The sequence below is a fragment of the Electrona antarctica genome (genome assembly GCF_951216825.1).
Source record: "Electrona antarctica genome assembly, chromosome: 17".
In the NCBI taxonomy this organism is placed as follows: domain Eukaryota; kingdom Metazoa; phylum Chordata; class Actinopteri; order Myctophiformes; family Myctophidae; genus Electrona; species Electrona antarctica.
Genome location: NC_136798.1, coordinates 45,117,201 through 45,134,030, shown reverse-complemented (window position 1 = coordinate 45,134,030; position 16,830 = coordinate 45,117,201). Strand labels below are relative to the sequence as shown.

At 47.3% G+C, this 16,830-nt stretch overlaps 1 protein-coding gene across 1 annotated transcript in view; it reads right to left on the bottom strand.

Annotated features, from left to right (window-relative positions):
* The window catches only part of LOC306941159 (kinase D-interacting substrate of 220 kDa B-like), a 116,092-nt gene that overhangs the window by 71,477 nt on the left and 27,785 nt on the right, over nt 1-16,830 (bottom strand). Inside the window, exons 7-15 of the mRNA XM_079526471.1 lie at nt 14,849-14,947; nt 13,906-14,103; nt 10,012-10,110; nt 9,257-9,355; nt 8,811-8,909; nt 6,938-7,115; nt 6,133-6,297; nt 5,468-5,647; nt 4,067-4,232 (exon numbers count right to left, since the gene is read on the bottom strand). Coding sequence (XP_079382597.1) covers nt 4,067-4,232; nt 5,468-5,647; nt 6,133-6,297; nt 6,938-7,115; nt 8,811-8,909; nt 9,257-9,355; nt 10,012-10,110; nt 13,906-14,103; nt 14,849-14,947 — 1,283 coding nt within the window. The remainder of the gene's footprint in view (nt 1-4,066; nt 4,233-5,467; nt 5,648-6,132; nt 6,298-6,937; nt 7,116-8,810; nt 8,910-9,256; nt 9,356-10,011; nt 10,111-13,905; nt 14,104-14,848; nt 14,948-16,830) is intronic.

Sequence of the window (16,830 nt, the reverse complement as noted above, 5' to 3'; positions counted from 1 at the left end):
AGCAGGTTATAGTCTGTGGACAGGAGGGACACACAGCAGGTTATAGTCTGTGGACAGGAGGGACACACAGCAGGTTATAGTCTGTGGACAGGAGGGACACACAGCAGGTTATAGTCTGTGGACAGGAGGGACACACAGCAGGTTATAGTCTGTGGACAGGAGGGACACACAGCAGGTTATAGTCTGTGGACAGGAGGGACACACAGCAGGTTATAGTCTGTGGACAGGAACCTGCCAGGGAGGGACACACAGCAGGTTATAGTCTGTGGACAGGAACCTTCCAGGGAGGGACACACAGCAGGTTATAGTCTGTGGACAGGAACCTTCCAGGGAGGGACACACAGCAGGTTATAGTCTGTGAACAGGAACCTGCCAGGGAGGGACACACAGCAGGTTATAGTCTGTGGACAGGAACCTTCCAGGGAGGGACACACAGCAGGTTATAGTCTGTGAACAGGAACCTTCCAGGGAGGGACACACAGCAGGTTATAGTCTGTGAACAGGAACCTGCCAGGGAGGGACACACAGCAGGTTATAGTCTGTGAACAGGGACCTGCCAGGGAGGGACACACAGCAGGTTATAGTCTGTGGACAGGAACCTGCCAGGGAGGGACACACAGCAGGTTATAGTCTGTGGACAGGAACCTTCCAGGGAGGGACACACAGCAGGTTATAGTCTGAACAGGAACCTGCCAGGGAGGGACACACAGCAGGTTATAGTCTGTGAACAGGAACCTTCCAGGGAGGGACACACAGCAGGTTATAGTCTGTGAACAGGAACCTTCCAGGGAGGGACACACAGCAGGTTATAGTCTGTGAACAGGAACCTTCCAGGGAGGGACACACAGCAGGTTATAGTCTGTGAACAGGAACCTGCCAGGGAGGGACACACAGCAGGTTATAGTCTGTGAACAGGAACCTTCCAGGGAGGGACACACAGCAGGTTATAGTCTGTGAACAGGAACCTTCCAGGGAGGGACAAACAGCAGGTTATAGTCTGTGAACAGGAACCTTCCAGGGAGGGACACACAGCAGGTTATAGTCTGTGAACAGGAACCTTCCAGGGAGGGACACACAGCAGGTTATAGTCTGTGAACAGGAACCTGCCAGGGAGGGACACACAGCAGGTTATAGTCTGTGGACAGGAACCTGCCAGGGAGGGACACACAGCAGGTTATAGTCTGTGGACAGGAACCTGCCAGGGAGGGACACACAGCAGGTTATAGTCTGTGGACAGGAACCTTCCAGGGAGGGACACACAGCAGGTTATAGTCTGTGGACAGGAACCTTCCAGGGAGGGACACACAGCAGGTTATAGTCTGTGAACAGGAACCTGCCAGGGAGGGACACACAGCAGGTTATAGTCTGTGGACAGGAACCTGCCAGGGAGGGACACACAGCAGGTTATAGTCTGTGGACAGGAACCTGCCAGGGAGGGACACACAGCAGGTTATAGTCTGTGAACAGGAACCTTCACACAGCAGGTTATAGTCTGAACAGGAACCTTCCAGGGAGGGACACACAGCAGGTTATAGTCTGTGGACAGGAACCTGCCAGGGAGGGACACACAGCAGGTTATAGTCTGAACAGGAACCTTCCAGGGAGGGACACACAGCAGGTTATAGTCTGTGAACAGGAACCTTCCAGGGACGGACACACAGCAGGTTATAGTCTGTGAACAGGAACCTGCCAGGGAGGGACACACAGCAGGTTATAGTCTGAACAGGAACCTTCCAGGGAGGGACACACAGCAGGTTATAGTCTGTGGACAGGAACCTTCCAGGGAGGGACACACAGCAGGTTATAGTCTGTGGACAGGAACCTGCCAGGGAGGGACACACAGCAGGTTATAGTCTGTGGACAGGAACCTTCCAGGGAGGGACACACAGCAGGTTATAGTCTGTGGACAGGAACCTGCCAGGGAGGGACACACAGCAGGTTATAGTCTGAACAGGAACCTGCCAGGGAGGGACACACAGCAGGTTATAGTCTGAACAGGAACCTGCCAGGGAGGGACACACAGCAGGTTATAGTCTGAACATGAACCTGCCAGGGAGGGACACACAGCAGGTTATAGTCTGAACAGGAACCTGCCAGGGAGGGACACACAGCAGGTTATAGTCTGAACAGGAACCTGCCAGGGAGGGACACACAGCAGGTTATAGTCTGTGAACAGGAACCTTCCAGGGAGGGACACACAGCAGGTTATAGTCTGTGGACAGGAACCTTCCAGGGAGGGACACACAGCAGGTTATAGTCTGTGGACAGGAACCTTCCAGGGAGGGACACACAGCACGGTCAAATATATCATTCACTACCTCAGTGGTTTTAAAAATGTTTCATACCAAGCAGTGGTGGAAAAAGTACTCAATTGTTTTACTTAGGTAAAAGTACCAATACCGCAATTTAGAACTACTTCGTTACAAGTAAAAGTACGGAATTGAAAATGCACTTGAGTAAAAGTACAAAAGCATCGGCATCAAAATGTACTTAAAGTACTAAAAGTAAAAGTACTCATATTGCAGAATGTCCCACTTTACAAGTTCAAAATGTGTACAAAGTCTATTGAAAATAGAAGATCTACAAGCTCACAATGCGTCATGTTGCGACGCATTGTGAGCTTGTAGATCGGCTATTTTCAAATGGCCAAAATGTATAGGGCTGAAGTGGTTAATGTATGTTTTCTAATCAATCAATAGCAGATCTATCACAAGCTCACAACGCGTCGCACTGCGACGCATTGTGAGCTTGTAGATCGGCTATTTTCAGCAAGTGTAAAATCAGCCATTACGACGGCATCAAGGCCCGCCGAAATACATTTGAGTCGACTAAATCGACAGTAGATTTAGTCGACTAAAATCTCATGACATTTAGTCGACTAAAATCTCATGACATTTAGTCGACCAAAACTAGACTAACACTAAGACATTCCGGGTGACTAAAATGTGACTAAAACTAAATTAAAACTATTCAAGAGACTGTGACTAAAACTAAAATAGAAATTTGCTGCCAAAAACAACACTGAGTGGTACTGTGTATTGGAAAACTTGACCGAACACGACTCGCTCACTGTTTAACAAAATGTCAAAGTCAAAACTTCTATAGACTGAGACTTGTAGGGAAACATTTGTTCCTTTTATTTTATCATGCTCATGAAGTGCTCTGTGCTCAAAGTGCAATTAACCGCCTGCCCGCCACAAACGAGGAACCCGATGGTGTAAATTAGTACCCTAGCCCAGGGGTTCTCAACCTTTTTGGCCGGGGACCCCCGGAAATGCTTTGGCAATGTCTCGGGACCCCCGCCCCGCCCCCTCCCGACCCCCAATATAAATTGACTGCTACAATAACCTTAAACCATTTTGGGCGGGAACGCCTTTTGGTGTTTTAAGCATTGTTATAATTTAGCTATTGAAAAATAGCAGATCTACAAGTTCATAGCGCGCCACCGAGTGGCGCGCTACGAGCTTGTAGGTCTGCTATTTTTGAAAAAAAAGTGAAAATAAAATTTAAAAATCAATCTTTTTTTTTTTTTTTTTTTTTTTTAATAATTTGGGGACCCCCTAAAATAATTTGGCGACCCTCCGAGGGGTCGCGACCCACGGGTTGAGAACCCCTGCCCTAGCCCGCCAAACACGAGACTCTCGTGAACCAGGGTTTACATTCTTTAATCCAAGTTTTAATTCGGATCGTATCGTAGCTAATGAAGCTATATCGCGTAAACATTGAGTGAGCCACTGGCCGCGGCCATTTTGAAGATGCGCGCGCATCCACTTGCATTGTAAGCCCCGTCTTCAAAGCCCTGTATCTCAGAAAGGACATTGAGGGGGGCAGTTTCTGGCCCAGACAAGCGTTTTCAACGGCCTGTAGCAGGCGCTGTAGTGCAATTAAAAAGCAAACGTTTCGGTTCTTCGTCAGTGCCATATAGCACTGACTAAGTTTTTACTTAATTTTGTTATACAGTGTTCGGTCAAGTTTTTGAGACCACCGCTCCTGTAGTTAAGTTTGAAAAAAAGGACGAAGAAAGGCGCAAACAGTTTCCTCAGTGCTTTTGGCACTGTGTTTTTACCTGACCGGCAGGGCTCTGGTGCTCTGCTCGGGCAGTTCTGGCGGGTTGACGAACATCAGCCGCAGCAGCAGCTCCAGGTAGCCGATGTGACGCGCCAGGCGCGTGCTGATGATCCACGCCCAGCCCCAGCCCTCACCCTCGCGGCGCCCGCCAAAGTACACCACCACTGTTGGGACACGCACGCACGCACGCACGCACGCACACACGCACACGCACACGCACACGCACACACGCACACACACACACACAGTACATTTAGTACACAACCACGTACTGTTTAAAAACTAATTTAGACCCGAGGACGATTCGACAAATGTTTTCTTTCGAAATCATGCCGGTTTTCTCAAAAACCCATGTTTCTATGTCAACCATTTTCATGTCAAGGACCCCCAGAATTATCTGTATTCGCCCAATTCGAAGTGCAATTGTGTGCTATACCCGAATTAACGGGTAGTATATATATATGCAGTGGCGTGCACAGACATTTAGAGGGGCTCAAGTGAAAAAAGGGCACCTTGTGCAGCACGTGGAACTGGTCGGTTGCCTTAATAGTGTGAGATTTATAGATTTTGGGGCATAAATAATATATTAGAAGTCTTTTTTTTTTATCAAGAATTGATCAATGTCACCATGATCCACATACTGTACACTGTACAAAAGGGCACATTGCTGTCCAGAGGGCAAGGGCAGGTGGTGCTCTAGCACCCCCTAGTGTCTATCTGTGCACGCCACTGTGTATACATATATATATATATACACCTGTATATAGGGCATTCACTTCTAGTCATTTTTACTAGTTGACTAGTTGCGTAGTTTACTAGTCGACCAGTTGTTTAACTATTACTATTATTTATTTATTTTGGAAATAAATATTTGTACATTTAAAAACTGTGTACATTGGTGACTATAACTATAATCTACCTGATCTTGAGGCCTACAAAATCGGGGAAAAAAACAAACAAGTCAACTTGTCAACTAGTACCAACAAGGCAGACTAGTGGATTTACTAGGTTCGACTAGTTGAATAGTCGAATAGTTGCTTAATGCCCTAATACAAACTGTGGTGCGTGCACCCCTTGTGGTGCACGAACGCACTCTAGGGGGTGCGTGACATGAAAAGGGTTAATGGCGGTTTTATGGTGATATTTAAAACAAACAAAAAAATCCTGTAAATCACTGTTGTAAGGAGATGTATTAAGCAGCTGTGGGAGTATACAGCAGCTGCATGTGATTATGGTGATTATTTGCCATAATCATATACAAATATGTATCATTTCTGGGGGTGCATCAGCTAGGTCAGGAGGTAACAGGGGGTGCACGGCCAAAAAAGTTTGGGGACCGCTGTCCTAATATATATATATATATATACATTATGTTTATGAGGTATAATTATAATCCTACCAAAGAAGAGGTAGAGCAGAGCCAGCAGGCTGAGGGAGATGGCCATGGCCAGTCGGGGGTCCACGGTGAAGCCCAGCACCAGAGCCACAGCGCCACACAGCAGCACCGACAGGAACACCACCAGCCAGCTGAACTGGAACAATGGCTCCACCTGCTGGCCGGCGAACGTCTTCATCTCATCTGGGACATGACAGGAGAGTTATTAGTAAGCTGTAGCTGATAAAAAACAACTCTGTCGGTCATACGTTACAATACACAGTATGTTCATGGTGGGACGTAAACACATTTTGGACGGGAACACCTTTTTGGTGTTTTAAGCATTATGTTATACTTTAGCTATTGAAAAATAGCAGACCGGTCTGCTATTTTTGAAAAATCCTGAAAATGTGGCACAAATTTGGAATATATATTTTTTCAGAACAAACGTTTTTAACTCAAATCTTTGCTTCTGGGGTGGGGTCCCTGGAACAACATATTTTCAGATGGGGGGGTCGGCGGCCAATTCCATATAATCTTGGGGGTCCTTGACATGAAAATGTTTGAGAACGACTGACATAGAAACATGATGTCATGATTTACAAGGTAATAAGATAATAAGATTTTTTTTTTGATTTTGTAGGATCTGATTTCAGGTCTAAAATGGGTTCATATTTTAGGTCTCTCACCCTCCAGCTTCTTCAGCAGGAAGGACTTCCCGCTGCCCCACTGTGCGTACAGGCCCACGCAGATGGGCGGCTGCATGGTGGGCTCGCTCAAGATGTCCGCCAGGGCGCTGCTGTACAGGTCGTAGCCCAGCATGTCCCCGTCCGTCTCCGTGGGGGACAGGTGTCCTGCATGTGGAGAGGACACAGCACTATGGTTAAAAACATTTGTCTCCGTGGGGGACAGGTGTCCTGTGGAGAGGACACAACACTGGTTTTAATATGTCTGTCTCCGTGGGGGACAGGTGTCCTGCATGTGGAGAGGACACAGCACTGGTTAAAAACGTCTGTCTCCGTGGGGGACAGGTGTCCTGTGGAGAGGACACAACACTGGATTTAATATGTTTGTCTCTGTGGGGGACAGGTGTCCTGCATGTGGAGAGGACACAGCACTGGTTAAAAGCGTCTGTCTCTGTGGGGGACAGGTGTCCTGCATGTGGAGAGGACACAACACTGGTTAAAACCTGTTTCTGCCTTGTTTATATTGAATTGACTAAAACATATTTTTGGTAAAAAACTAAAAGCAAACATGATATGCCCTGCAGACAGTCACCATGCTGCACCTGTGATGTTCCTTTTTACCGACACCAAGTTTAAAATAAGAATTGAACGCACAGAATATCGATACGAAGCAACTGAAAAACAATGTTATTTCAATGCTAGTGGATGGAGAGAAAGGATTTTTGTCCAACCACGAAAAGGCAACCAATGGGTGCGAAGAGGGGCACAACCACGGACGGGACTTGACAAAGGGGTGAATTGTGCTTACGCGCTCCGAAGATCTGCGTGAGGATGCTCTTCTGGTGGCTGCAGTCGATGTTGTAGGGCGTCTCGCCGGCCTTGTTGGGACGGTACAGCAGGCGGCCATCTTTGGGGTTACGGAGGAGGAGCTCCGCCAGGCGTCGACTCCGCCCCCGGATGGCGATGTGGAGGGGCGTGTCTCCTCTCTGGACACACAAACCCATAACCCATTAAGACCTGGAACGAATCTGTGTCACCGTAAATTTTAACCTTTTTTAACCATTATTTTAAACTTATCTATTTTTTGGAAAATGTGTGCAAAATCTTTGAATGTATATTCTTCCAAGCAAACATTTTTTTTCTCAAATATTTGCTTGGGGGGGGGGGTCCCTGGAACATCAATTAAAACAATGATTTTAAGTCCCCGGTCATAATTATTTTAGCTTAAAGGTTAAGGATGATTATTTATTTTTTTATTTCAAGGCGAACATTGGTTCAGAACAGTGCTTCCTAAATAAATAATCACAGCTTTAAATAACAAAATATAAGTAGCTACTGTTGTAAAATATTGTAAACATGTCATGTTGTAAAATATTGTAAACATGGGGTCCCAGTCCAGAGATGAAAATCATAATGAAATGTCACACTATAGGCTAATTCATATAAATTGAATTTGGGGGTCCTTGAAATTAAAATGGCTGAGGATCACTGGGTTAAACTGTGAGTTAATTCACAGAAAATACAATGACAGACAGCCTACATTCATTTTTATAGCCCTATGTTTCTGTTCTGCCTTGTTTGTTTTTGTTCTGCTCACTGCACTGCTGTATTATATTGTCACAATAGTGTGATATGTTCCTTGTTTTTAATTTGCTTCAATTGTTTATACTGTGTAAATTGTTCAGCAACTTGTAACTTTGTTTCAAAAGGTGCTTTATAAATACAATTTACTTACTTACTTACATAACTTTTGAATGAGGGCTTGGTTTAGACAAGCCTATATTCTGTGCTAAAGTAATTGAATAACATATAAATGTAGATTTTAAGGCTAGACTGGCATATGGCATTGTAGAGAGGTTAGTGACAGATGAGATCTCTCCATTGTGGGGCTGCAGGACTGAGGACTCTGGAGATAAGCCAACACAAAGTGTAAAAAGCATTTGTACAATTGTGTGCTTATGAACATTTACTACCTTATGTCCGCATTGATACAGAAATGAATGATTATTAAGCGAGTGACGCGTGGTGTACAGTGAGAGCGCTCTGGTGCTTGGCTAGCGTTTGGCTGGCGATATTAGCCGTGGCCAGTGTTGGCTGCTTAAACAATTTACTCTGTCAACTAACGTCGCAGACGATAGCAGTATATGCTGTTGCGTGGAGTTGTTTTGTGAGTTTATATGTCCATGAAGACGAGTCACGTTGGTCTTAACACACAGGCTCTGTTTATAACCACTTGGCAAATGGCAACACAACTACAATACAGACAATACAAGTCTGCGCGAGACGTTTGGGGAAGGTTACCGTAATGACTGGAAAATTGCGCAGAGGAAAAACGGTAAAAGGAACTGCTGTGGGCGCCGGTCGGGGCACATGGGCACCGTGGCCACTGTGGCCGTCTGGGCATATCATTTTTCGAGGGGCACACGGCCAAAGAGAGGGGCAATGACCTCTGTGGCCGCCGTGAAATTCCTGCCCTGATTGTGTCGCCATAATGAACCAATATCGTCCATGTATCGTACCGTCAACCACGCATCGTGATACGCCTCGTTATCGCTGTTAAAATGTATCGCTACACCCCTACGGCCATTCCAATATGGCCGACCACCTTTTGTCTGGCCTGTAATGTTTTGAACCAGATGAGCCACAAATGCAAACGTCGCGTCCACCCGCCGGTGACTCACCTTGTCCACGGCGGACACCTTGGCTCCTTTGTCCAGCAGCAGCTCCACGATGTCGATGTTCCTCATTTTAGTGGCTTTGATCAGAGGAGTCTCTCCATCCTACAGGACGGACAGACAGACAGACAGGCAGGCAGGCAGACAGGCAGGCAGGCAGACAGGCAGGCAGACAGACAGACAGACAGACAGACAGACAGACAGACAGACAGACAGACAGACAGACAGACAGACAGACAGACAGACAGACAGACCAAAAGGTTTTTTTTTCCAGAGAAGTACTGAGAAATCCAAGGCACGATAAAAAAAATAGATCTGTGATTTATTTTTTGTATTAACAAATTAATTTAGCTTTATTCCAATGGTGAGAAACCCAATTAATACTATATGAAAAGGGTTGAAAACCACCCATGTGTTCTATTCCGCCGTGTAGGTTGGGCTGCGAGGCTGACCTTGGTACAGTTCTCCGTGTCGGGGTTGCACTGCAGGATGTCTCGCACCATGGTGGCGTTCCCCTTCTCCACCGCCCAGTACAGAGCTGTCTTACTCTCCTGTGTGGGACACACGCACGCGCACACACACGCACGCACACACGCACGCACACACAGTCTTGTTACTGTCAGTATTATTAGGGGTCAAGCACAAAGGGCGTAGAGTAGACCCCTTTTGTTTCCGTGAAGATTCCTCCATTTTAGCAGATTTTGGCAGTTCTATATCGTTCTTCACGAAATTGGGCAATGTGGTGTAGAGGGTCATGAGAATCCCTCAGGAACCGAAGCTCATACAAATTCGTCAAAAGGCCTCTGACGTATGCTGTATAGATCTCCCGAGGAGTAAATTCTTATGATTCCGGCCTTTTTTTTCTTCCGGCCACGTCAAAGAATTCCGTGGCCTTGCCATTAAACCACTCCCCTTGAAATGAGACTCATTTATAGTAGGATTATTATTAACCCATTTTGGGGCGGGAACCCCTTCTGGTGTTTTAAGCATTATGTTATGCTTTAGCTGTTGAAAAATAGCAGATCTACAAATACATATAATTCTGGGGGTCCTTGACATGAAAAAGGTTGAGTACCACTGACATAGAAACATGGGTTTTTCAGAAAACTTTTAGGATTTAGAAGACATTTTTTTAAGAATCGTCCTCAGGTCAAAATGGGTTAAGAGCAGGAGACAGCTCCCTCTGGTGGCCCGTTCGTTCTCTCACCTGTCCTCGGATGTCGATGTCGGCGTACTTATGAAGCAGAGCTCTGACGATCTCCACGTGGCCTCCTCTCACCGCTCCTATCAGCACCGTGTCCCCGCTCTGGCACACGCACGCACGCACACGCACACACACACACACACACACACACACACACACAGTCATTATGCAGCAGGGTCGTGTGATGTAGTGCTTTTGTGTTTTGTCATGGCATTGTTGTGAAGTTGATGAAAGTATAAGTGAATAAAGTCATTGACCTTCAAAACGTATAGGCAGACAGCGTATGCGATGCGAAAACGCGTTGCATCGCAACAACGCGCTGCGATGCAACGCGTTGTGAGCTATGTGCCGTGTTCAAAATGTTTCTATCACTATAGGTGGAAAATATGGCTTATGTGTATAATCAGCCTAATCAACTTGATTAAACATAATTGCAGCCTTAGTTAGTGTCAGGTATGTGTCGGGTATGAATTCTGTTACCCTTTCAGGTATATTGATGTATGTGTTACACAGAATTCTGTTACCCATTCAGGTATATTGATGTATGTGTTACACAGAATTCTGTTACCCGGTCAGGTATGTAGACATTAATGTAGTATACCACTGGTTTTTGTTTCCTAGATTCAATGTTTTGTTATTTCAATAATTTCATGAAGAAATAAACGAAAAATCTAAGAAATTCCATAAATTAGAAAACAAATGTTTAAGAAGTAGTGAACATAGCCGATCTACACCAGTCTGGGTGTGTCTGACCACAAGGTGGTCTCAATAGCCTTGACATTTCTGCTGGAAAAACATTGATCCAGCCACCATGACCATGGATCTTCAGAACATCTCCCTCCCAGTCTCTGCATCAATTGATGAAATAGTAGAGCAGGGGTTCTCAACGTTTTTGGCCGGGGACCCCCGAAAATGCTTTGGCAACGTCTCGGGACCCCCGCCCCGCCCCCTCCCGACCCCCAATATAAATTGACTGCTACAATAACCTTAAACCATTTTGGGCGGGAACCCCTTTTGGTGTTTTAAGCATTGTTATAATTTAGCTATTTAAAAATAGCAGATCTACAAGCTCATAGCGCGCCACCGAGTGGCGCGCTACGAGCTTGTAGGTCTAGGACGCTTCAAGCACTCTGGGCTCACTGTGCATAAGCAGATTTTCCGTGAGCATCAAAAGGCATATTCTAAATCCCTTAAAGATGCTCAGTCTCAGTTCTACTCCGACCTAATCAATAAAAACCCTGGCAACTCTAAACAGTTTTTCTCCACTATAGACAATCTTCCTCAACTGAGGCAACTGAGGAGCAATGAAATCATTTTATTGACTTTTTTAGATCCAAGGTCAACAACATTCGCTCTCTGATGCCCACCCCCTCCCTTCTCCTGGCACCAACCCCCTGCTGGGGATTGTGCCGCCCCTCCCATATTTCACTGAGGTTCAGCAGAGCCACATGGAGAAAATCCTCAGCAAGATGAAATCCTGCACATGTGCCCTGGACCCCATTCCCACTGCTCTGCTTAAACCACACATTCCCACCCTCAGTCCTCTCATTACACATACTGTCAACATCTCCCTTCAAACTGGTCATGTCCCATCTGCTCTTAAGGTTGCTGTCATCTGTCCCCTTCTAAAGAAGCCCACCCTGGACCCGGAGGTTCTGGCCAATTACAGGCCTATTTCCAACCTCGCCTTCCTGTCCAAGGTGTTAGAGAAGGTGGTTGCCTCTCAGCTCCAGGACCATCTCAATCACAACGAGCTTTTTGAGACATTTCAGTCTGGGTTTCGTACAGCCCACAGTACTGAAACGGCCCTGCTGAGGGTGACAAATGACCTGTTGATGGCAGCTGATGAAGGATCACCATCTCTCCTCATCCTCCTTGACCTAACCGCTGCATTTGATACGGTTGATCATGCTATCCTCCTGGAGCGTCTACACACTGCCACTGGACTGTCAGGCACTGCACTTAAGTGGTTTCAGTCCTACCTGTCTGATAGGACTGAATATGTTTCACTGGGAAGGTGCAAGTCCAAGCTGCTCCCTGTCACGTGTGGTGTTCCGCAGGGTTCGGTTCTTGGCCCGCTCCTATTTATTATTTACATGCTGCCCCTTGGTCGTGTCATCAGCGGACGTGGACTTTCCTTCCATTGTTATGCTGATGACACCCAGCTGTACATAAAGACTGCCCCCAACCCCTCTGCAGCCATATCATGTCTCACCACCTGTCTTGAGGAGATAAAGGCATGGATGAGCAACAACTTCCTTCAGTTAAAAAGTAGCAAAACTGAAGCCCTTCTTGTTGGCACACCACACCAGATTCATTCATGCCCCATGTCCCATCTCACCTTCGACGGCCAGATTATCCCCTTCTCCTCCTCAGTCACAAACTTGGGTGTCAAGTTTGATCCTCACCTGACATTCAATGACCACATAAAACATCTGTGCAGAACCGCATTCTACCATCTCAAAAACATCTCCAAACTCCGCCCCCTTCTAACCCAGTCAGATGCAGAGAAGCTCATCCATGCCTTTATCTCCTCTAGACTGGACTACTGCAACGCCCTCTTCATTGGGATTCCTGGCAAAAATGTACAGAAGCTGCTGTACATTCAGAACAGCGCTGCCAGGGTCCTAATGAGAGTCCGCAAACATGACCATATAACACCCAACCTCTTCACACTGCACTGGCTCCCCATTACAGCCAGGATCGACTACAAGGTCCTGCTGATCACTTACAACTGCATAAACGGACACGCCCCTCCCTACCTACAGTCACTAATCAACCCTCCAAAAACAACCTCCACCCGCACCCTCAGATCTGCAAACAAACTCCTACTCCACGTTCCTGACACCAAAGTGCGCACCATGGGGGACCGGGCCTTTTGCTCGGCAGCACCACGCCTATGGAACAGCCTCCCCATGGACCTGAGAGTGAACAGCCTCCCCATGGACCTGAGAGTGAACAGCCTCCCCATGGACCTGAGAGTGCCGCAGACTGTGGAATCTTTTAAAACAGGCCTGAAAACCTTCCTGTTTCGGAAGGCCTTTTTGTGTTGAACTGTCGCTTTGCACTGTTTTTTTTGTTAACCCTGTTTTTAACCTTCTATGATAGATTATATGTTTTTAACCATGTAGCACTGGGATTCCTTGCGAATGAAAAGTGCAATATAAATAAAATTAATTATTATTTATTATTATTATTACAAGCTCACACACAATGCATCGCAAAGCGACACGTTATGAACTTGTAGATCGGCTATTTTCACTCGTTTGGGTCACATGCTAAAAGGTTTGGGAACCACTGTGTTACACAGAATGCTGTTACCCGGGCAGGTATGTTGACGTATGTGTTACACAGTAATGTGACCCGGTCAGGTATGTTGACATAATGTGTTACACAGTATTCTGTTACTGTTATGAGGCTCAACACATTGTCAGTGATGTTACCCATGTTTTAAATGGAGAGTTTCTACTTCTGCCCTCTGGGAGAAGGTACAAAGAGGAGCAACATCAGGTTTTAAAAAAGATCGTTTGTACCAGCGTCAACTAAGATGTTGAACGTGGCTCTAGTCTGAAACAGCAGTGAATGTGAGAGGTTAGATTATCCACACTATTATGTGCAATTGTGTAATGTTGTGTCTCCCTCTGTTATGTATTTCTGTTTGTCACTGATGTTTTATGTGTGGCTGCAGCTGGGGGTGAAAGCCCCAAGACAAAAAACAACACTGGTCTTGACCTTTGAACCTTGACCCTTCCTTACCCGGTCAGGTATGTTGACGTAAATAGCCGATCTACAAGCTACACAAAAGTACAAAATCAGCCATTAGGGCGGCATCAAGGCCCGCCAAAATACAATTTAGTAGGCTAAATCAACTGTAGATTTAGTCGACTAAAACCTTACCCGGTCAGGTATGTTGACGTATGTGCCGGCGTCCAGCAGGTCCTGGACGATCTCCGTGTGTCCCTCCTTGGCGGCGATCATCAGCGCCGTGTTGCCGTCCTTGTCCGTCATGTTGACGTTGGGCGTCCGCTTCAGCAGCTCCTTCACCACGTCCACGAAGCCCCCGCGCACCGCCACGATCAGCGCCGTCATGGAGTTCTATATGTGACCGAATGCAGTGGTTTGAGACACAAGGGGGCCATGGTCATTTTTCAGTTTTTTACATATTATGAAACTACATAATGTAAGCTTTCATATGATGTATTGTTCATTGAAATTGGGGAAGAAAATTAACAAGATATGACCATTGACCATCTGAATATTGTTGAACCAGAATTTCCCCTTCGAAGATTTTAGCACCTCTTTAGCCCCAGGAATGGGTGTGACAATAGATACTTGCATAATCACTCCCCCACCCACTAACCACTCCCCCCACTAGGTTAGCTGTCAGTGACACAGATTAGTTGAGTGGACACTTATATACGCACACGCCACGCCTCCGTCAGGGCTTTAAGCAACTATAGTCGACTATTCAACTACAGTCGACTTAGTAAATCCACTAGTTGACTTTGTTGGTACTAGTTGACTAGTTGATAAGATTTTCTTTTCTTTTTTTTGTAGACCTCAAGATCAGCTAGATTATCGTTATAGTCACCAATGTACAGTTTTTAAATATACAACTATTATAAATAAATAAATAAATAAACAAATAAATAAAATCTTTTTTTCTTTTCTTTTTTACATAATAGGTAGGCCAAAATCACTAGAAGTGAAAGCCTAGACGCATGTAGTTGCAAGAACGTGCAACCAGGACATATCACAACCGCTGGGACGAACGCTGAAACCGCTGTGTTGCGACTCGACCCATTGGCTGTGGTTTGGGTGCGTGCGTGCGTGTACATACCGCCCCCTCCTGGTCAACGTCGGCACCGTTCTCCAGCAGGTGCATCACGCAGTCATAATGACCCTTCCTGGAGGCCCAGATCAGAGGAGTGGTCCCATACTGAGAGAGAGACATAGAGACACACAGAGAGAGAGAGAGAGAGAGAGAGCGAGAGAGAGAGGGGTCAACATTGCCAACTATAATTATTATTATTTTTGAGGGGCGCCAGCCCCTCCTATACACAGGTTTAATGTTTGTCTTTAGTTCAATGTTTGTTTTGTAGACGCCATTGACAATGAAGGGAACATTTACGTCATAATGTGCCTCATTATGTCATATTGTCTCTTTATTGTTAATGGCGTTTAATGTTTGTGTTGGCACCGTTTGTTTTACATCACCATTACATCACCTAATCAACATGAGTTAGACTGTAATATATTAGCGCCCCTCACTTCACACAGGTGTGATTTCTTTTTTGTGTAGTTGCCCTAGGTGTCACGGTGAGCCAAGGGGGGTAGGACCCAAATGCAGGACAGAGAGGCCGAAGAGTTCAAATGCAAATAGTTTAATAACAGAGACTAGAACTGAACACTTACATGACATTTCAACAAAGATCTCACAAGGAACTGAAAAGACAGGGGAGTATAAATACACACAGGGATAACAGGGCACAGGTGAACATAACTTAAAATCAAGACAGGGATAGGCTAAGAGACTAAACAGAACACAGGTGGAGCAAACTAATAATCACAGGTGGTGCGACAAGGGAGGAAAACAGTAACAAGGCATAGAGGAAACAATACTACAAAATAAAAGCACACAAGAACAGAAAACAATAACCAAAACTAGGAACAAGGACCACGGATTGTGACAGTACCTCCCCTTCACGGGATGGCTCCCAGACATCCCTAAAACATTGTCCAGAACATTGTCGAGAACACTGAGCAGGGTGGGTGGAGGGGGCCTGGAGGAGGGAGACTGTCATTGGACCAAGAAAAAGGGTATGGGAACATGGACCCCATAAGGGCAGGCTGAAGACAGGACAGGGGCAGTGCAGGTGTCTTCAGGTGGGAGGCCTGGGAAGGGACAGAACAGGCCACTTCAGGGGGGGCGGCCTGGACGATGGACCAGGAGTGAGCCGGTCATGTCTGGCGGACGGCCAGGAGGCCGAGATGAGATGGAGGAGAAGGAGCCGTCTGGAGGGCGGCTGGGGGGCAGAGACGAGACGGAGGAGGCGTGGTCTGGGGGACGGCCAGGAGGTCGAGACGAGGCAGCAGCAGTGTCATCAGGGGGACGGCCAGGTGGACACTCAGACCACCCTGGCTGCATAGGAGAGGGGTCTGGAGAATGACCAGACGGAGCCACAACGAAAGCGAGCTGGAGAGACAGGGCCTCAGAGATCAACTGCAGCAGTGAAGCCTCAGGGGGGACCTGCAGCGGCGGAACCGTAGACGTGAGCTGCAGCGGCAAGACCTCAGGCGAGAGCTCCAGTGGAGGAGACGTAGAGGAGAGCTGCCGCGGCGGAGACAAAGAGGAGAGCTGCAGCGTTGAAACCTCAGATGAGAGCTGCAGCGGCAAGGTGTCAGGCGGGACTGCAGGCGGAGGAGCTGGGGCTGCAGGCGGAGGAGCTGGGGCTGCAGGCAGAGGAGCTGGGGCTGCAGACGGGGCTGCAGGCAGAGGAGCTGGGGCTGCAGACGGGACTGCAGGCGGAGGAGCTGGGGCTGCAGACGGGGCTGCAGGCAGAGGAGCTGGGGCTGCAGGCAGAGGAGCTGGGGCTGCAGGCGGAGGAGCTGGGGCTGCAGGCAGAGGAGCTGGGGCTGCAGGCAGAGGAGCTGGGGCTGCAGACGGGGCTGCAGGCAGAGGAGCTGGGGCTGCAGACAGGACTGCAGGCGGAGGAGCTGGGGCTGCAGACGGGGCTGCAGGCAGAGGAGCTGGGGCTGCAGACGGGACTGCAGGCGGAGGAGCTGGGGCTGCAGACGGGGCTGCAGGCAGAGGAGCTGGGG